The sequence below is a fragment of the Parus major genome, chromosome 1A (assembly GCF_001522545.3).
Source record: "Parus major isolate Abel chromosome 1A, Parus_major1.1, whole genome shotgun sequence".
Classification (NCBI taxonomy): Eukaryota; Metazoa; Chordata; class Aves; order Passeriformes; family Paridae; genus Parus; species Parus major.
In genome coordinates, this window is record NC_031773.1 from 33,873,400 (window position 1) to 33,895,023 (window position 21,624).

Below are 21,624 nucleotides of genomic sequence, written 5' to 3' on the forward strand. Positions count from 1 at the left end.
TAATGAACCATGGCCCAAACCAGGGTCAGTTTGGTCTGGATCATACTAGGCATTTCATGACTATGGATCATTCTTAAGGAATCAAACCAGGGAGTGTCTGGATAGTTAGAAGATACTGCTCAGGAACCACTGTCAAGCCATGTGACCAAAGGAATCTCCATGCTAAGTTTGTCAAGGAGCTCCCATATTCACTCTAGCTTGCCAAGAGCTTCTTCCCCTGGCAGAAACCAAAACCAGAATAGCAAAAACTATTGAAAAGTTGCCTCAAAGCTGTTCCATGAGCAGGATGAGACCTCCATACATTGATTCACTCCATACTAACTGAAAAAGAGCTGCTGTTAGACTGTTTAGAATATGGTTTGCTACTCCTTGTAGTATGAAGATCCATGCTGTAAAGTCCACTTCTCTCACATGTAATGAGGATGGCCCAAGGCTGCCTAGTGCAAAGAGTTTTTGGGACAGAAAGGTGGAGAGGAGTTTTAAACTGACCACTTACCTAGTCACTAGATAAAATTTGAGGCAGAATGTGTCACCACGTTATTACTTTTTGCTTCCAACACTGAGTGTAAAAATGCACATGAATTTATTCATAGTAAAGGCTATAGTAAATAAATAAGAAATATACACTGTAACAGCTGCTTATGTCAGAGGAACAGAAGATGAACTATTCCCTAAAGTTCTCTCCCTCATATCCCAGACCTTTGTACACTGAGCTTGAAATAAACCACCACTTCTTAGGAGTGGACTTGGGCTGACAGAGTCTGTGTTAAACATAAAGAACTGCACAATGGGATGTTATCACAATGGATTTCACTTTCTCACAATGGTCTGTTAGTGTTCTTTTACAGTAGAAACTGAAGTGCTCAATTCCCTCAACTTCTTTTTCCTTAGTAATAACCTAAATGTCTGGTTTATTTGATCAAACATCAGGTTTAGTTTTCTATTTGTATCTCAGCTCTCCATTTTTTCATACCTGACTCAGAACTTTGTCCTTCCAAAGGATGTAATTAGCTTTAGGAGAATTAAATGCAGAGCTCCTATATATGATGGAAATTAATATCTTAAATGAATTGTTTATACTTTCTTTGTTTCAGAAATGGGAATGCTTCTTCTCCTTATATACAAAAAGTTTCTTCTCCTTAAGTACAAAATCCCTCTACAAACTCCCTTCCCTCAATCCCTCTCAGCTACTGCAGATTCTACGTTAGGGACTAAGTATTGTAAATAAGCTAAGTGATTCCCATGCTTGTGGGCTTTATTTTTAGAGTCTTGTGGAATGAGAGGAAACTATCAACATTTATTTACTTGCTTCCTCCATTCTCTTTTTTTTTTTCTGCAGTGATATCACTACATATTTTGTGACAGCTCTGCCTTTAAGCCTCTTTTACTCACAGAAGAATCAATCCCCTGCCCTGAGCTCTGTCTGTCATAAATCCATTGATAAAATCTCTGTCATTGAAATCCCCCTGGTTCAAGCTGAATCAGGGTTACAGCTCAGCTGAGAGTCCTCACAGATGAGGCTCTGCTTGGTCTCCACATGGCATCTGCTCTTTCATTTATCATCTGTGCAGGGGCAGGAGAGTTCAGTTGCACAGCTGCATGCTATGTGAGCTATTCAGAGCACTGATGCTTTATGAAAGCAGCCTGCAGCCATCAGACAAGAAATTATACAGGTTTCTAACAGAGGAGAGACAGATGTCAGTGTGCATTCTCCTGTGGGAAGAATAACTAGTTTTATAAAAAGAGCACTGTCCCACATTTTGAAAGGTACAATGAGTGGCAGGGTTTAGTGCCCAAGTATTTCTGAGGAACTGCACATAAGAGTTGGCTCCATTACTCATCACTTTTTCCTTTTTATAAATCCTGTTGACTTTTCACTGCATCCTGACCATCATGGAAAGCTGCATTTAAGAAGAAAATTTATCTAAAGGTGATAATGGAAACACTGTTTGAGATTGCTAAATGCACTCGGTATAAATACTTCTTTCTATGTTTTCCAGGTGCTAGACACTCCCTGAGAATGAGAATGTCCTTTGCTGGCAATACATAACCAGCCTTTGGACTGTCTTCCAGGATCTCCAGGATCAAAACAGGCAAAAATCAATGAAAAATGAAAAATTATTTCTTTGGAGTAATTGTTGGAAACAGGAAGAATACAATCAGCAAAAAGAATACCACTAATGCAGTTAATCTCAGCCCAAACTGGAACATTTTCATATGACCTGAATCTTTGGTCACATGTAAAGAAAGGAAAGGAGAGAATACCTGTGAGATAGATGTTAACACACCAAAATCCCACTTCTCAGATGTCTGTATGGCAAAGTCTCACATTCATTGACAGAAGAGAAACATATGAAATCATGAAGCATAAGTATAAAAAACTAGAATGAATCCTGAGCACAGCAGGCACCATCCTACCTTTCCTGGAGTCCCACAGGTTTCATTCTGAAAGGAGAAGGACTGGCACACAGGGGAGGTTTGAGTTCAGGAACACATTGGCCTTGAGGGTCCACTACAACATTGATAACCTTTGGAGCCTGTTGAGGCTGGACCATGCTGTTGGTGGTCTTATACTCAGTCTGAGATGTCTGCAGGGGAAGGGGTGAGAGGTGGATCTCCTGCTTCTTTTCCTTTTCTTGCCTTAGTGACAACTGGATCTTCTCCTTTAATCTGTACAGAACCTACAGAAACAGAGGACAGCTCAATCTCAATTGCCTGGTAAACAAGGCAAGGAAGGTATTGCAAATGCTGGATAAGACTGCTATACGTGGCTTTCATTCCTAGAAGGTAAGTCACAAGTTGTGTTACACAGGATTTCTCACAAGATAAATATTTCCAGTACATATACTGCGGAGTGTACACATGGGCAGTAGGGATTTTAACACTGTGAGTCAGTACTTACTTGTAACACCTGCAGTAGTATTATTGGAAGAGCAAATAACACGGAATGGAATTTAGTTGCAGAAGACGTTGGGAAGAAGGAAGTACTGATAAATAGAGTAACATTAGAAGAAATTTTAAGCATTTTAACACAAGAGAGACAATGGTACAAAACAAAAGACATGTTTATGACCTAGCCAGATACAAGTCTCTAATTACAACAGCCTCAATTTGTTTTAGAGCAGATGTTCTTGAAAACCCTTACTCATCTGACACAGAGCTGAGGGTTGAACAGAGTAATTTGACTAGGTCGCTTTGGTAATGGTAGGCTGCTACTACACTGAAATACTTCTCCAGGTAGGGATAGGCTACAATATCCTCAGAGAAACATTAACTATTCTGAAATACAGCTGAAGTGATGAGTGGCCAATGAAGTTATTTAACCATCTGTTCAGAAAAGCATGCTTTACAATCACCAAGAAATTGACTTCTGAATACATTGTATTACCAGGATTATCTATCCACCTATTGCTTATGAATGCAGACATCAGATATGTGCAACAAAAGCAGAAGTTGTACTGATCTTCTTCCATCAAACTCTACGCTAGTGTTGCTGAACCCTGGCTTGGTGAGGTCAGCTTGTGCTCAGTAAAGTCACTCCAGAGGTACCCATGTTACATCTGTTTAACACATCTTATTTCTTTGGAGGGCAATGCAAAAAACAGTTTCTGAGCCATAGCTGTTCCATTTTCAAAACATGTCTTACAAGCTATGAAATTTATGAGAAAAATAATTATTGCATGTGGAGATGGAAAGCACTTACACAGTTTTTGAAGGTGTCTGCAAATGCCATTGTATTTTCCACTTTGCTCTATCAGTTCTTGTAAAGCATTTCATTTGGATCCTTGTGTAAGACAAAACCTAGACCAGAGCATTTTTTCTCTGCAAGTCAGAAGCTCTTTGAGAGCTGTTGCCTTGCTAGCACCACATAAAGATCTATCACTCCATAGCTTTCCAGTGATGACTGGATACATCTGATGGGTTTGTTTGTTCAAGGATTAGCATTAGAGGTTTAGCTGGGAACTGACCTAATGTCATTAGCAATACACACATTAAACAAGACTTAGCTAGGTAAACCATCTGTTCATTCTGCACTAACACTTTTCTGCAGAAAGTGCTATAACAGTTTTAATGAATTCTATGTAAAGTAAAAAAAACTAAATGGCCAAAAATATAGTGACCAACCCAATCTGCCACTCTGACACACATTAAATGGGATAAAAACCAACATGAGCTGTTTCTTAGCTTTACAGATTGCACATACCCCAGATATTATCAGCTCCTGGCAAAATCTTACACTGTCTAAACAGTAGCACACGTAAAGATACAGGTTGGACCCGGGAGGAACAGAAAGGGGAATGCCTGCAGAAAACACCACAGCACAATAGCAATTCCATCTAGAAGGAAATAAAGGAGTCTACTAGTATTGACCTCCGTCCTAACTTCAGATCAGCTACACCCAAACTATTTCTGACGGATGTTTGCCTAAAACCTTAATGGGTGATAACTCCCAAGCTTCCTCAAACAATGCAATCCAGGGTCTCGTGACACATGTGATAGCAAAGATCTCTCTAATAAGTCAGCCAAATCATCCTGTGAAACATTTTCTTCTTTTCCAATCCCCTGTGGAGAAAGTATTATCTTCTTCCTTATGACAGCCATTGAAATCTTTCCATGTTTGAGAACTATCATGTTTCTGCTTGCTCCTTTTCCCTGTCATAAATAAACCAAATTATTTTATGTACTTTGTGTCTCTGATCATTCTTGCATCTCCTTCCTCCTATAATTGCCCGAATTTTTTCACAAATATGGTAGAGAGAAACAATAGAAAATGAGTAAGATATGATACTCCAATCAAATAATTATCATAGCGGAGCTGAATTCAAGTCTTAGAGATCATATCCTCATTTATATATGCCAGGATAAGAAGTGCATTTTTTGCAACACTGATGTTGCTTATCTGTCTACTGTTCTGTGATACTGTTCTGTGATATTGCTGGAACCTTTCCTACAGAACTGTTGTTTTACAACACATTTCCTGTATTGTATTGATGCACATGATTAGAGCTCCTGTTCCTGCCAAGCAGCATTCTTGTTCTTTCCCTTCTTTTCTCTGGCACCCTAGGAATATTTGAAGTTCTGATACTGTCATACAGAATGCTTACAATTTCCAATATTGTCAATGCATCAATGAAAATATTGTGCAGTACCAGGACAAGGACAGCCATCATTTTCTATACCCTTTCAGTTAAATAGTTAGTAGTGACCAAAATAACTCTTCTCCAAAGTAGAGAGTAGAGAAGAAGACTTCTAGATACCCTCCTTTTTTTTGAGTGAAATGGCATGGAGAGATGGAGACAACAAGAAAGTAGAAATTAAATAAAGCAACAATTTCCTGTGATAAAATAAGTGTTTTTCAAATCTTAGGGACACTTTAAAAGATCAAATAACATTTTGCTAAAATTTTTTGTGAACATTTGTATAAATGTGAATATTTTTTAATAACTTCAGATTAGATATTCTTTCTGTCTTATGGTTGTAAGGTTAAAGAAAATTAAATGTGTTTGAGAGCAAAATATCTCAAAAGACTCCAAGATACTATGTGTTCATAAATGCTGATAATTGTCAGAGAATTCAGTTAACACTCTTATGTGTGCATCACAGAAGTATCACACAATTTAAAGAATTCAAAGAAATTTAAAGAATTTAAAGAAAACATAAGATACAACATTGGACAAAAATGTAAATATTACCCTACAAAAGCCAGTGGTGGTGTAGTGCTGTTCATCTTCTGTGTGACCGTTGCACATCTCATATTCAACATATTAGAATTGTGCCTAATGCTCAGAAACCAGGCCACTGAACTCATACAATGTGAATGACAAAGTTGCTCAAAAATATGGTTACTCCTTCATGTACTTACTAGTTATTTCAGTTTAAAATTTGTGTATTTGATACACAAATACACACTCTAACAACTATGCACTGACAACATTGTATCAATGGGGTGTTGCTTTTGCTAGCCCATAACATTGAAATAAAGGCAGGTATGAGAACTTCAGGGATTCTGGGACCTAAGAAGGTTGAGAAATCATCACTCATGTCCCTACACAGGTACCCTGTAGATTTAAGAACTTGTTATTTATTTCTTCAGCTTCCCTCTAGTTACATTCTTCACTCAACTCAAAATACATCAAGAAATGTGATTCTTCAAACTTTGAAGAATTCTTTCCAATTCTTACCTCGGAGTTGAGTTTCTAATAGCCTTGAGAAAACACCTGTCATGTAAAGAATGTGTGACCCTATTCTTCAGACTAAGAAAAGCATGAAATACAAAACAAAATAAAGGTAAAAGGGAAACTTACCATTAAACAAGTCACTAGAATGACGAAGATGCTGAGAAATATGACAACTGCATAAAATCCTTCTTTGCTCCAGATTTTGTCTGCTTCATGCTGGCCTTGCAAAACATTTTTCTTTTTTAAGCAATGAAACAGAAAGAGAAAAAAGGTTATAGAGTGGCATGTGCAGATTAAATAGCTCTCATTTGGCATTAATCATTCTCCTCAGCTTTGTCAGCATTGAAATTCCACAGCACATGGCATGACTTTGAACGCTGCTCTTGGCACCCCCTGCCCACACCCAGGCCATGGAGCAGGGCCAGCTCCCAGCTCTGCACGGGCATCTACGGCCATCCGAGAGAATTCTCCACCAGCCCTCACAGCCTGCTTGAAGGTAAAGCAAACAATACCCAGTGCCTTGCTTGGAAACCACCTGGCTCGTCAGGTCAAGGGGCTGAGCTCCCTCACGGGCTTTGGGAAGCGCTCGCCCTGTCTCTTTCTCCCCAGTGCTTATCTGCAGCCCCAGCACCCCCACGCCAGCCTTCCCAAAGTTTACACCTGACATGGAGCAAAGAGCAGCTGACTTACTGGCTTGCCTTCATGAGCCGGGAAGCCCTCACATTGTCACCTCTATGTTACACATACTTATTTTGCTGAAAATAATCTCATTATCTGTCTATCTATAATTCTGACTATCTCACTATCTTTGGTTTCCTGCTGATAGAACATTTCTGAAACAGCTGTGCACACTAAAATTTCCAGAACTCCTGGGGAACTCCTGGGGATTATGAAATAATAATGATTGTAAAAGCATTTATTTTTGTCTTTACTGCAGTACTGGGACTTGGTTGGACTATTAAATTACCAGAATTTCACAATGTTTTCAAATAGAGATTTTGTAGCAGAAACAAAGTACATGTACCCTCAGTCTAACTGCAGTATATTATTTACAGTATGTTGTCTGATGTTTCTGGGACCACAGTTCAGTAGACATTGCCCTTCCAATTTTCAGCTAGCCGCTTTCGTTTTCTTGTGTTTTTTCAGTAGAGTTCTCAGACTAAGTAAAGCCAACTTTATAAAATTCTGGTTTCCACTGTAAATGGTCAAGGTCTTCGTGTTTCTCTCTCGCTGAAGTTCTCTAATGGCTTTAAATAAACCTCTTGTTTAGCTACTAAGTTGTCTTCCCATCCCAATGTGGCCTTTTTTCCTCTCTGGGGATGCTGTGTAAAGAGAACTGGCAGTTTACCACAGAGGAAAGAGCTCCTCCGTACCAAGATGAGCGGCTGCTCAATGGGCCTGCATAACTGCAGGGATGCTCTAACACTGTACATGGGTACATCGTGCCCCAGGGTCTGCTTAGCCACCCATTAGCCTGGTTTTTTGTACAGCTAATGTACCAAACCAACTTTGTCTTCCAAAAAGACAAAGCCTCCCAAAACCAAGCCTCTTCAGCCTCCCAAACACAGAAAGTCTGGATGATGATGAATTAATGTGGGAAAGCTTCCTGAGGAGTGGGAGATCATGGCCTGAGTAGGAGAACAAGCTGACAAAAAATGCTGGGTGCTGAAACCTGATATAGCTTTCATGGTCCTCCATTCAGCACAGGATTATGCACTGCTTGTTTTGAGAAAAGTCAAGACAAGGCAAGACAATTCACAGATACAATTGCCACAAAATGCAGATATTTTAGACAGGAATTTGGTAGCATGGCTAATTTACAGACACTCACTGGGAGTTGAGGACTGAAAGCATAATAAAGAAGAGTTTTCTTTGGAAGTAATAATCCTGGGGACCAGAATGGAAATCTTTCAGCACAACTACAGAAACCAATCTTGTAAAATTAGTATATTTGTGTGTGTAATCATGCATCATTTCATGGTCTGGGCTTTAAAATGTTGCAGGTATTGACAGTTTAAAAAGGCTTATGAAGTGTCAGTTTGATGTTTAATGAGCAACTTAAAACCCAGGGCCTTCAAAGAGAAGCTTGCCAAATATTTCTGCAAAAATTGTTCCTAGACATTTTTAAACACTGCTGCCACTGTAGAGGGGTACAGCTCTCTCTGCAATCTGCTACCTCAGCACAGCAAGGCCATTCTGCTGTGCTCATGGCACAGGACTTGGGTCCCAACACTGGCTCAGAGCCCAATCCTGCAGCTGCTCCACATCCAAGACTGCTCCTGTTGGGCTCAATGGGAATCCCATAGTGACAGCAGCAGCTGCAGCTGTGGCCTGTTAGCTATAAAGTCAAAGTTTGACCCTGAGTGGGTTACCTGATGGCCTTCCGGTGTTTCATATCTCTCAGGAGGAAATTTAGATAAAAAGCAGGAGCTAAAGCAGAATGGCTGTGCTGACTTTTTGCAAGCAAATGGAGTGGTTTAATACCTCTTTATTGAAAGGACAAATACACTAAAAAGTAAATGAAAAGCAAATAGGATTTTTAGTCATAGTGGATGAGAGACTTAAATAAACTTTAATTCATTAATGTCATAAAACTTTTAAAATATTTTATAACAGATTTCATATAAATAACAGAATGAAGAGAATAAAAGAAGACTTTCAGAGAACGAATCTCTATGATGTCTGTCTGGTGCTATGTGTGTTCAGAACATGTGTTTGCCTGATTTGTCTTTCTAACAATAATGTTGAATGAATATTAACAAATGCTGTAAAAAGGGTAAAAATGTATACCACAACTTAAACTTACTTGACACACCATTCCGAAACACTTTAGTAGTACCTTCACCTACTCAAGGAAATCTCGCTCACAGATCTAATGGGTGGAGAGTAAAATCATTGCTTAAGCTGCTTACTAATGACAGAAGAAGCTGTGACCTCCAGTAACTGAGTCGTCTCACACCCAAGATAAGGAATTGCTTTTTGAAACGTCAATGCTGCTCATTCAGAACTTTGCTCCTTTGTCTGGGAAAACTGATAAGAGGGATAGCAACTGCCAGGCTCACTATAAATTGCTGACGCCCAGGAAAAAAGCTAATAGGATAGCCAAATGCAATGCAAAAACAAGAAGATTCTTGTCCTTCAGATAGTTTTTGAGGAATAGGCTGGAGGATATATTCAGACTAATTTGCAAAGATCTGCAGCTAATAAAGGTGGGAGAATATCAGTGCAGATGGAGTGGCAAGGGAATTCCAGTAGCTCAGGGAGCATCAGATCCTAGAGCAAACAGGGAGGAAGGCATAATTTCCTAGTATTGCCATTCCCTAACAAGACTCCAATAAGGCAAGTTTTTCAGGCAGAATGAGCCAGGTTAATTTAATTTTTTTGAATTCAGCATGATTCAATGTGCAGAAGAATCAAATGTATTCTTACAATGCCATTCAATCTCTAACCTTACTGAGGAGTGCCTGCACACAAGGATATCTGCTGAACTGGAACAAATGCGTTTTTTCTAAACAATTTTTATAAACCTTTTTTTTTTTAAAGACAATAAAAATCCACACTGGCTTTTCTGGTCGTATTAAGGAAAAATAGTGGAGTATTTCTACAAGCAAGTAAAATGAGCAGCCAGCTTTTGATAATAGTAAGACAGACATTGACCTGAAGTAGTCACTGTAAAATCTCTGACTGAAAGATTCTGCTGTAGTATCAGGGCCTGCCAGAAAAGGTAAATTTTCAGCAGAAAACAGGTGAATTTGCAAATTGGGTCAGTTAACCCAAATTAGTCCCTTGGGCTGGAACACTAATGAGAGCATAGCAAGTTGTAGTTCTGAGCTCAGTGGAAAGCTTACAGGGAGCTGGGGGTAGAACTCAAGATCAAAAAGAGTTCATGGAAGTTCACACTGAATAGCTTTGTTTTTTCTGCTATTTTGACTATGTTAGCAAAGGCACATTAGGAAAGCTGCCAAGAAATCACTTCCACCCCCAGTGAAAACACGTAGGAATGTGTGTGACCTCTCAGGCTCCCAGGACACTGGATAATAACCACTTAACCATGTCATCCATGACAAAGTCTCCCCAAAAGCTCTACCTTAGGCACATGTGTGATGAAGTGCTGTGATTCCACATCCACACTGGCAGCCTGCAGGGCTTCTGTTCCTGTTGGGTGCTCTGGGTGCAGCTGTGCAGATGTTACACTACAGCTGCCTTGCCTGATCACAGGAGCATCTGCTTGTGCTCTGCTTTGTTCCCAGGTGCCTCTGTCAGTCCAGGCTGTTGTAATTTCCAAGATACTGTTTTTGATCACTTGTCCTTACAACGACTTACAGTTTCTGTATACTTAAGTGCATGATAGCTTCCTTTGATTTCTTCTCTAATATGTTAATATCATATACTTCAAAGGCAACCTCTTTGTGCAAGGAGGCTGTAATGCTACATTTTGGGATTGCAGTAATATTGGTATGAACTCTGGAAATTTCTCCTTCAGTGATATATTTCCAGCTGGCAGTTAGCTTAGCTCTCAAAACACAGTAACCCTTATTTTATTTACTGTAACTTCAGTTATTTTTGTCATTCAAAACCACTTCAAGTTTTCTTCTAGTAAATTCTGAAATCCAGTAGTATTTTATTTTAATCCAAGCAATTTAAAGACATTAGGAAGCCAGGATTCCCACACCATAATAACACAGACTGCCTAAGTCATCAAATTTAGTCCTATCATCAAGCACCAGTTTTGTACTTTGTTCTGGTGAAGTCTGCTCCTGACAGTGGTACATCCCATGGAGCAGAACTCAATCTGAAATTCCACCTCAGACAAAAACTTTAGGCCACAATAAAAGAGCAAATGCTACAATTACAATAAGCCATTGGAAAATCAAGAAGATATGAAACGTATAGACATTGTCCTGGACCTCTGAAATGGCAAGGACTCCTTTAAATTTACACATTCCCACTGGTACATATCTCATTCTACACCAGGCAGTAAGGTACTCTAATGGCTCCTACAGCAAAGACATACAGGGGAACTGCTCTTTCTACTGCTACTGCAGAATAATAAACTGGGGTATAATTTTGAGACAGGCAATTCACTTGAAAATAGATCAACCAGTGACCAGTGGATCAGCAGATCTGAACACGCAAATTATTTCTGTAATGAATGGAAATGTAGTTCCAGGTACTGACATCCAGTGGGATTTTTGCTGTTTATGGTACAGTATGGGCTGAAACTTTGAGCAGAGCAGTTTTCCATGTGGGTTTTCCTACATAATCTTGATAAAATTTCTTTGGACAGGCTAATCTTCCACAGCATTAACCCTCTGGAGGTCTAGTTTTTACTAAACCTTGTTAAAAAGGGTCAACCAAGCAATTTCAGGAGAGGTGTCTCACAGATGGGATGAACTGCCTGTAAAACATACCTCTTTGTGTTTACCAGAGAGAGAGCCAGCAGACTTTCAAGCCTTAGGCAACTCTTACTGAAATACAGCTGAAAAAGGAGACAAATTCCAGCCCTAACACCTCTGTGTCAGCCACCCACCTAGAAAGATGAGAGTAAGCTTCCTTTGTGCACAGATACACTGATAATGCACATACTATACTGGTTGTCAAGCATTCACACTTTTACCAAAAGAGATACAAAGATTGTAGGTTGCTGGTTTTTAGATGTTGTTCTCTGTGTAGTCTCACATGTGTAAACTATTTATTGGCATCCATAAGGAAAACCTATTAGTGTAAAGCTGCATTATTTTTCAGGATCAGTGCCTTAGCCATATAATCTGCTATCAATTGAAATATCTCTTGTTTCTCCAACAGTATTAGGAGTTAGAGACTGCACAGCCTTCATTCTAATAATCCTGTTCTAAATTATTTATCCACTTTTTTCCCCAGGAAGAAAATACAAATATCTGAGCACTCCAGATTATTGAAATGTATCTAACTCAAGATGAGCTCTTGAGTTCAGTGCTTGTTTTTTTTTCCAACATCTCTTCATAGCTTGATGACATTTCACTATTCATCTATTATTCATATAAGTTCTTACCCTATGTCTACCAGAAGTGTTCTTTGTAACTGAAGTCCTAGGAATAGATAATTGCCTCTATCCCAACCATCAGACTCGTGCTTCAGATACAAAGGAAATTCTGACCTAAATGAAGCTTCACTCAGGTTGCTAACGGATGATATAGACTTGATTTGAGATTTGAAAACCACTGCTTTGCTATGTTTTGTATTAGAACAGCTAAAACTTAAGAATCTGAATTTTGCTGTAGTAGAACATGAACTGGCCTTGTTTTATATTTCATTTTTTTGTAACAAAGACATCTAGATTCTTAGAATACTTATAATGAGCAAAACAATTTCTAACCAGTAGAAATACAGGTAGGCATAACAGCCCAGCAGCTCAAACAGCAATGTCTCAAACATGGCTTTGGATATAAAAAAAACCCAAGAACTTTTTACCTATAGAGGGAAACATAGCACATGAGTGTATTCAATTTTTTCCCCACTTTTTTGGACATGGACACTTCCTCTGCCAAGTTGGCAGTTTCCACTGGAAATCTTGTTTTTGACAACATGATTGAAGGAGTTTGGCCACGAACTGTATTCTGAGGGTCATTATATGTACATAAGGGCTTCAGGTAAAACATTAAATAAAATGCGGTGTAATGTGGCCATGTCCACGAGTTCACTGGCTTTTTACCCTTAAGGCTTTTGCTTTCTTTCATTTCCTGGACACAGTTTTTAAATGATCTGCCCAGAATTAGATGTCCATCTCACTGATAATGTCTCAGATAACTTGTGGAGATGACAATGCAATCTCTGCTTTGAAATGTTTGGGTTTTTTTTTTCCAAAAATGGATGAAGTCACACAAATAATAGCTAACAGTTTTATTTTTACCCTCTTTTTGGACCACATAAAGAAATGAAATCTATTGCCAATCCTGAAAATAGAAAGAAGCATGTGTGTAATGTACAGATTTAGTTTTTCAAAATCATGTCAGACAAAAATTACATGGGTAATAATGGTGACACCTAACATCTGCATTTCCTTTATCTCTCTGCTGAAATTGTTATATCTTCCTATGCCTATTAATAGACCAGAATTCCTTATGTTCACTTCCTTTAAGGCAATTAGTGCCTTATTAGGATCTAAACTGTGACTTCAATGATAGCTCATCTGTGCAAGGAGGACCCTGATTATTAAAGAGTAAATAGCCTAATAAAGCACTACTGAAGTACTTTAACAGAGCTGGTTGGATGAGGCTCTGAGCAATCTGGTCTAGTGAAATGTGCAATAGTGCATGGCAGAAGGGTTGGAACTAAGTGATCTTTAAAGTCCTTTCCAAGCCAGGCTATTCTAGGATTCTATGACAATTGCCTTATAGTAGTGATGCTATCTTAGCCTATACATTTTCTGCCTCATGCTTGAGAGCCTCAGCCAGAAAACTTCCAATGATGTAAGTGCCTAATCTGTATCAAAATGATACAGGTTAGAAAATTGATAACCAACCTCAGGGGAGACCTCTGTTATTCCAAACTGGGATAAACTCTGATGCAAAATGTTGATATTAAGGGAACGCAGCACTTCTTCAGATGGGAGTGCCTCAGGAATTCCTGGCTTACTGTTCAGTGGAGACACAAACAGTTCCACACAGTTCTTCTTCGCCTAGGGGAAAAAAAAAGCAAAATCATAGGAGGCATCTGACATTAGATAATCTCTTCTGTGTGTGGATTGCAACTGTAATTCCAAAGACAAAAGCATGGAATATAAAAGTTGCAACCTGCTCTGTGAGGACAGCATACCTTTTGCCTATCTGTAAATCCCAGCAGACTGTGGAAGAAAATGCAAGTCCTATATGTGGGCATGTGTGCTTTGTCTCAATCAATATTGATGAGGTAGACTTTTCCTGAGTCTAGTATCATTAAGCAATCAATATAACATAGTGATAGGAGGACCCATGGGTTGGGGTCAATGGCAATGTGCCAGCAGGGATTTTAGCAGATAGTTCATCTGAGCTGAGCTGAAATAGGAATGCTTAGCATAATGCTGTGATATCTGGACATTACTTTCCAGCCCCTTGTCAACACTGCAGACACATACCACAATAAAGTCCTTTTAGTTGATTGCAGTGCAACTTAGCATGGTCCAACAAAATTAAAGGACCCAGGAAGTTTCGTTAACACTTAATGGGTAATCTGAGAATGTCCAGTCCCCTATCTATTAATTCTTGCCCTGTTGTCTTTCATGCAGTCCTGGCAGCCTAAGATGTTCTGTATTAGAAATGTCAGTGATGCCCACTCTGTTACAAGGTAGCAAAAGGAAAGAGAGTATCTCTGTTGTGATGGACTTGAACAGCACATGAGACAGCTCTGATGTCCAAACAGGATGTGGGAACCCTGGCTCTCTAGGGCTATGGCCAGTGTAGCTTACGCTGTGGAGTAGAGTCTAGATCTGGGGGATTCCACACACATAAAGTAGGCATGGTGCTGCTCCCTGCATTGCTGCCTGGGCAGGCAAGAACCTAACCACTCTGGATATCCGCTATTCATTGTTATGGGATGGGAGAGATCAGCTCAAACTGGGATAATCCGGATTTCCCCAGCCTCCTTCCCATCACCTTGAATGTGCAGCATTAACTCTACTGAAGTGAAGAAAAAGACATGTTTTACTACTCTTAAAATACCTTGCATTCAAAATAGAGCATAAAATACTGCTTGCATTCAAAACAGAGCTGCACAGAAAAGAACTCTTTCAAACATGCTTGCCCTAAATCTGTCCTCTGTGCTCTCAAATGTGCTGCTGGTCCATCTGCTCAATAAGAATGGCAAGGACACTGACTACCAGTGGGTCCTGAAGAAACTGACTTGAGGCTGTGCTTGTACTCAGTCTCTGATGGGGACTGCTGCTACATGCAGGTCACAGGCACCAGGCAAGGCTCGGTGGGTATGCAGCATTCCCAGTGTTTTGTGCCTCCCCAGTTTATGAGTTTCTCTATCCCATTAAAGGATCTTTATGGGAGAAGGATGTACTGGAAAGGTTAAGGAGACACTGGAAATACCAAGTTAATATTTACTGGAACAGAGTGTGTTGTTACATGTAAGAGGTTAGCAGGCTGTCTGCTTCCCCTGTGCCCATCCACATCCTGGCTTCCAGACTCCCATCACTTCTGAGAGCTGCTCACTTGGGAGTGAGTCACCTCACCTCACTTCTGTTGTCTGCCTCTGAAAGTCGGCAGAAAGGGACTGGCATCTCTAAAGAATTATTTAATCCATCCTAATATAATCAAAATGGATCTCAATGCCTCTTCTCCTACAGTTACCATCCTCTCTACTGATTTTACAGGGAGCCTAGATGACTAGTTTAGACTACACTGAAACAAGGCAAGATGAATTTTGATGTGCTCTGCTTGCTTGTCAGCACTCTGTGTGAAAGGAATTGTCTCATGTTAGAAGGATGAAAAGTGTGACTAATGTCTCCTGAGAAGTATTTGTCTTCCTTGTGAATTTTGACTGTGTGTGATTTTTAGAGCAAATAGGGGAAAAGTTTGCTTGCTTTCTTGTATCGCTGAAATATTGACTCATAGAAGAACTTTTACAGGTGTTGAAAAGACTAATTAAATAATAGTACTTACTGTATTCTGGGCTATATGAAGGTGCAAAATGATATTATCTCTTCCCTTAAATCATAAATGAGAGGAGAAAGCAAAAAGCAGTGGAGCCAGTAGGAAAATAAACAGCATATTTATTCTGTTTATTTACATAATATTTAAAGAGCATAGTAGGAAAGCTACTAGGTGATTCAGTGTGTTGAAATACACATTTCAGACTCCAAAACATTTCTCATTTAATTGTGCTTTTCTCTGAATATGTCTTTAAATGTTCCATTCTGGTCAATGCAGGGGACAAATTACATTCAGCACTGCCTGTCACCAATGAGTGAGATTCTTGAAGAATATTAAAAGGGCTGCAGTGCATTCCTATTGATCTTTCTCACTGTATTTTTTGCAAGATCTTTTCTCGGAGAGACATTACTTGAAGGAGTTTTATAACCCTTTTTGATGTATACAATCCTATCACGCTTTCAAGGCACAAAATCCTTTTATGCTGAACCTGTCAGTTTTCCTCCCTAATATTCAACCTGCACACAGAATAAAATCTCTTCTTCCCTCTGCAAAGTGAATTGAAGGCTAGCAATATACACATGATGTTGGGTTTTCTTGCTTCATGGTAAAATTGCCATAAAAAGACAACAGTGTTAAGTATGCATACAATTACAGTTGATTAAAAAAAATCTTTTTTTGCTAGAAGCAAATTTATTGCCATTTTTTGCCAACAGGATACCGTAGTCTACAATTTCTGAGGACAGATCATTATATAAGAATATCAAAGCATGAATATTAATACTGTAGATGACATTTAATTTACTAATGGGAAGTCTGAGGCTAAATTGTGAAGATGCCTTTGAAAAGATGAATCACATGTATTTTTTGAACAATATTCAACCTTTGAGAAACAAAACATGGATAAGGTGTGAACATGAAAAAGAACTGCATTGGAATGAAAAATAAGAGATAAGCAGTCTGCTTATGAATAAGGCAAAAAAGAGGTTTATCTGGCTTAGATGAGAATAGTGTCTTTTCAAAGGAAAATTTAAATAATTTTGTAATGGGGATCTATTTTTCTGTAGTGCAGTTGAAGAAATGGAATAATAAGTATTTTTCTGTCCTATTTAATTGTGCTCTTCCATAGTGACAGGTAAATAAATTTAAGCGAATTTAAATAAACAGGTACACTTTAATACCCACAGTATTTTGGTACTTACAATGAGTCTGTTGATATGAACTTGCTGAGGTAACAGTCCCAGTGCTGCTGCCACTCCTTGGCGAAATAGCCGAAGCAGTGTGATATTCAGCTTGTTTACATCCATTTGTAGTGTCTGAAAAACAAATCAGTTCAAATGAACTCCTTGCCCAAGACATTTAGTTCTCAAGATGAATGATCTCTGGGGCTTTTCACTAATTGTTGCTGGGTTTTTTTCCTGTAACAATAATCCGTGTAATCTACGTGCATCACAATATATAATAAGTACAAAGGTACATTTAAGTACCTTAAATGGTATTCATTAGCAAAGTACCACCTTTATCCAAGTACACTCAGAATGGGTTCCAGATGGTTTTGGCTTAATTCCTTTGACAAGTCACAGTGTTAAAGACAACACAATTACTAGCTTAGAAATGAAAGTCAAGCATTAAACATCAATGCATCCTTGAAGAACAAGATGTCAAGTTTGCACAATGAAGATTCTTTTGGAATATTGTCTTAGCATATGTCCCTGAAGGTGAAGAATGAGTCAGACATAGTGAAATCATACGATTTTAATTTTGATTAACAGTTTCTGAGATCAGAAATGAAACATTCTGGATATATTCCCCATGTCTGAATTTCCTAAAGCTCCCTCACACAAGTCACAGGATGAAAAACTATAGCACTGAAGCATTTTCTTTCCCTGTGTTAGAATTATAGTGAAATTTATAAGTTTGTCAAGTTCAGATCCTTTTTGTGAAGTCAATGAAATTTTACCCAAGAAATAATTTAGGCTCAAATATTCTGTGTCCAAGAAGACCTAGATATTGGGTATTCACATAATGCCTGGTAGAAAGGACTTCCCTGTGGTACTTTGGGGCCTGCTTCTTTGTTTTCATATCCCTTTTGCACACAATATGTAGTGGAGAAGAGAAAAGATGGCTATGCCAGATGACCACAGGATTCTAATGCTTCTGGCGATTTCTGACTTAGGAAGTTACTAAGTTCTGCTGAAGCCAGTTGACTTGAGATAAAAAAGATTTTTATTTTAAATTTCCTATTTAGAGCCATGTGCCAGCTTGCTTGCTGCTCTGAGGAACCAAGCAGGTATTCTTCCTTCCTAATCAGAGCTGCATAAAGAGAATTAAATATCCATGGGTCAGATATCACACTGGGAATATGGTTATGATTCAGAAAGAAAGGAAACATTTATGTCAAAGAAAAACAACATCACACATTTTGACTGTTGTTCTTTATCAGTATTTATAAGCTATAATGTAAAACCATAAAATATTTGCTTTCCTTTTCCACTATCAATTTGATTTTTCTGTCAGTACTCAGTGTTTTTCTTTCTCTTCCTCCCTTTTCCTCATTTTTTTTACACTACTGGGATTGTCGGGCCTTGATGCATGAGATCTGTTCTTACCACACAATTGGAAGTATTGTAAGATTCTTCCACTTAAATTACCCCTTCCACCCTGGCATTTTCAAAATGCGGAATCTTCTCTTTGCTTTTTCATGAATTAGATAGACATCCTCAGTGGTTCTAAAATTGCTCCAACTTTATCACTGAAATAGTGATAATAGTGATGTCTTGAGAGGGGGCATGTGGAGGTCTAACAGATGTGAGCACTTCTTCTGTACCCCAGACTGACTCATGGAACACCTGACAAGAATTGGTTTGGAGCTTTGAAGTTGTCACTACGCTGAGACAGCCTGGTCTGAAGGTCTTGACTGAATGAGAAAGGGAGCTGCTGCTGAAATAGAAAGACTGTCATGCGGTCCTGAGAGACCATTAGGATGGCATAAAGAGTGCCCAAGCTGGTGACCCTGAGTTATGGGGATAATAATAACTGCTGTTACTGAGCAAAATTAGCAGGCATAAAATCAAAATACATTCACTTAAAAATACTTGAGCCAGGTATCATAACACATTAATAGAGGTATTGTTAAAAGTGTATTAAGACCTCGCTGATAAAGACGGAAATTAAACAGCCAGAAAAATATCTAGCTTCAGAGGAGTAGAAGATCTTAAAGAGCCTATAAGGAGGCAATAAATTCTCATAGAATTAGTATTCTGGGATTTTGGTTCATCATATTCAGGGACAGTAAAATGTGGTGAAACTCCACTATCTTCAGGAGAGTCACATTTCTGCCTACCAGGTCTTAATTAGGTCCACTGTGTCCTTTAACCAATATTCATCCAAGGCTGAAGTGTGTGTGTGTGTGTGTGTGTCTCTGTAACAGCTACGCTATCCTTTGTGCTCCTGGGGGAAGCCTGAAGACCCCAGCTCTCTGTCAGTCTGGCAGCAGCCTGCTTAAAAATCTCATCTGGAAATGCACACAGAGATTACAGGACCCTTTTAGAAAACCACCTAAGTGGATGGGAAGAAAATTTGCCTTAAGCCTTATCTCAGGATGCATCTTTTGAAGCTATAAAGATTTAATTTTTTTTGTAACTTTGCACCCCAAAAACCTCAAGAAATATCTGAGGAAGAAGCATCTCACACTGATTATGAGAACCTTCTTTGTTGTCCACTGAAAGGATCTGCTTCTCCTTTTCTGCCGTCAGTGTAAACCTTAGTTCCTTGGCAATTATAGCAAAAATTAAGTGAGATTATTACAGATCACCTTTTTGTACTTCAGACAGCACAGGGGAGTGCACTTGAGTCTTCCTGTCAAAAGGAAAGTAAGCAATCCAGAATCTGTCACTCTAGGAATGGAATTTCTAACTCACTCAGTGAAAGGTAATTTACATAAATGCTTGGTGGAATCCCGAGAGCACCTACTTTAGAGTGAGGAGAACGTCACAAATGTGCTCTGTGCTCTCTATTATCCTTTTTTTTGGTATTGCTTTCATAAAAGCATAAAGCAGAAGTGGACTAGATTGGAGATGTATCAATTCATTATACTGTGGACAACTCTGGATGCTTACAGTAAATGACAGGAACAAGGCAAGCTTTCCCAAGCTCCTTCTGACAAGACACAGCTAATTTATATCTATTCAGCACAGGCAACGTGTCTCCTCAGTAACAACAACATTAATAACAACAACAACATTATCAGACTGGTCTGGGATGAAGGCAACACTTGGGTACATTATGTCTATATCTTTCTATATCTATATATCTATATAATCTATATCTATAGTCATATATTGTATCACTCTGGCATATGCCTCCTGAGGGTGACTGAAATGTAAGTCGGACCTGAGGGTCTGCTATAAAATTGCCTTTCTGCAAATTCTTAAGTGTAACAATTTTTGTTGAGAAAAGTTAGTCAGAGAAAAAAAAAAGAAAGAAAAAGAAAATAAAGAATATAGAAAAGAGAAAGGAAAAATAAATTCTTAAGTGTTACCGTCAGAAAATTTTCCAAATATTATTAAAATTTAAATATTTTAATATTATTGTGCCAATCTGACGGCATGCCTAGATACTGTCTTGACTATAGTCCACAAAGGTAAGAGATGAATGGATGAATACAAATGCAATAATACCTGTACTCAGACAAACAATATGAAGTGTCATTATTAAGAGAATCACTCCTACAATGGAAACCTGACCAACCATTAACAGGTTGTAATTACAGAAATGAAATCCATGAGTTTTAATACCACCTGCAAAAAAAAAGGTGAAATTAATCTCTGTAAAGCAATCCATCTGAAAAAATAAAGCGTTAACAAAGATACACAAGTTATGTCTTACTGTGTTCCTTAGCTGCTCCTTTTGCTTTGGAAAAGAAAGGGCTGAAACATCCCAGTAAGACAGCACTAATCCCTTACCTTTGCTCATCTGCAGTGTTTATCATGGCTTGCAACCACTTCCCCAAGAGGTTACAATTTTGAATCAGCTGCCTCTGTTGGCAATAGCGACTTGTTGAGCCCAGAGGCGAACACCCTGGACAGCTCATTTTCCTGAGCAATTACCGACCTGGAGATTGCACTGTGGCGACGGTTTCTAGGTTTCTCTGATCCAAGTAAAAGAGGTACCTTGAAGTGAAGGAGTTTTCTGCTTGTAGTGGAAAACTTGGGAAGACAGAGTTCCAGAAAGGGAAACTTCATTCACAACTGCCATCCTACAGGGGCTTTTTAATGAAGATCTTCATGTTAAAGGGACAAAAAAATCTCTAACATGAGAGAGAATGTGTAACGGAGTCTAAAATAATATTTTTAGGATATTACACAACCATAATTTTCCAGGTCAAGTTCTGCTTCTCAAGAAAAGTTAAGAGAAGCATATCTTTCTTATATTTTCCTTATCATCTATTATATCCTTTCTGCAATGAGCTTCAAATATATGATTCCATTTCTGTGCATTGTTGCTTCCCCCCAAAAATCGGTTCTGATCATAGCACCACAGATGTTTTCTCAAACCTCCAGCTAAACTGATTATGCAGAACAAAAGTAATCAAGGAGAAAGAAGATTAACGGTGAAAGTATACATCTTAACAACACTTTTATGTAAAAAGATTAAAACTAAATCAACAAATTATACATGCTAGGAGTTTTACATACTTAAGGTCCACTGGGTAGTGAGTTCTATTTTGTTCTAAAACAAAAATAAAAATAAACACTTATTTAGTTAAGTCAAACAAGTGAGAAAGCTCAGAAAAGAGTTTTATTGCCTACTTGTGCTCCAGTTATTAATACATG

General features: G+C 38.7%; 1 protein-coding gene across 1 annotated transcript in view; it reads right to left on the reverse strand.

Moving 5' to 3' along the window:
• PTPRR (protein tyrosine phosphatase receptor type R) overlaps nucleotides 1-21,624 on the reverse strand; it is a 137,288-nt gene that overhangs the window by 51,441 nt on the left and 64,223 nt on the right. Inside the window, exons 3-6 of the mRNA XM_015627853.3 lie at nucleotides 16,993-17,106; nucleotides 13,681-13,836; nucleotides 6,306-6,416; nucleotides 2,419-2,681 (exon numbers count right to left, since the gene is read on the reverse strand). Coding sequence (XP_015483339.1) covers nucleotides 2,419-2,681; nucleotides 6,306-6,416; nucleotides 13,681-13,836; nucleotides 16,993-17,106 — 644 coding nt within the window. The remainder of the gene's footprint in view (nucleotides 1-2,418; nucleotides 2,682-6,305; nucleotides 6,417-13,680; nucleotides 13,837-16,992; nucleotides 17,107-21,624) is intronic.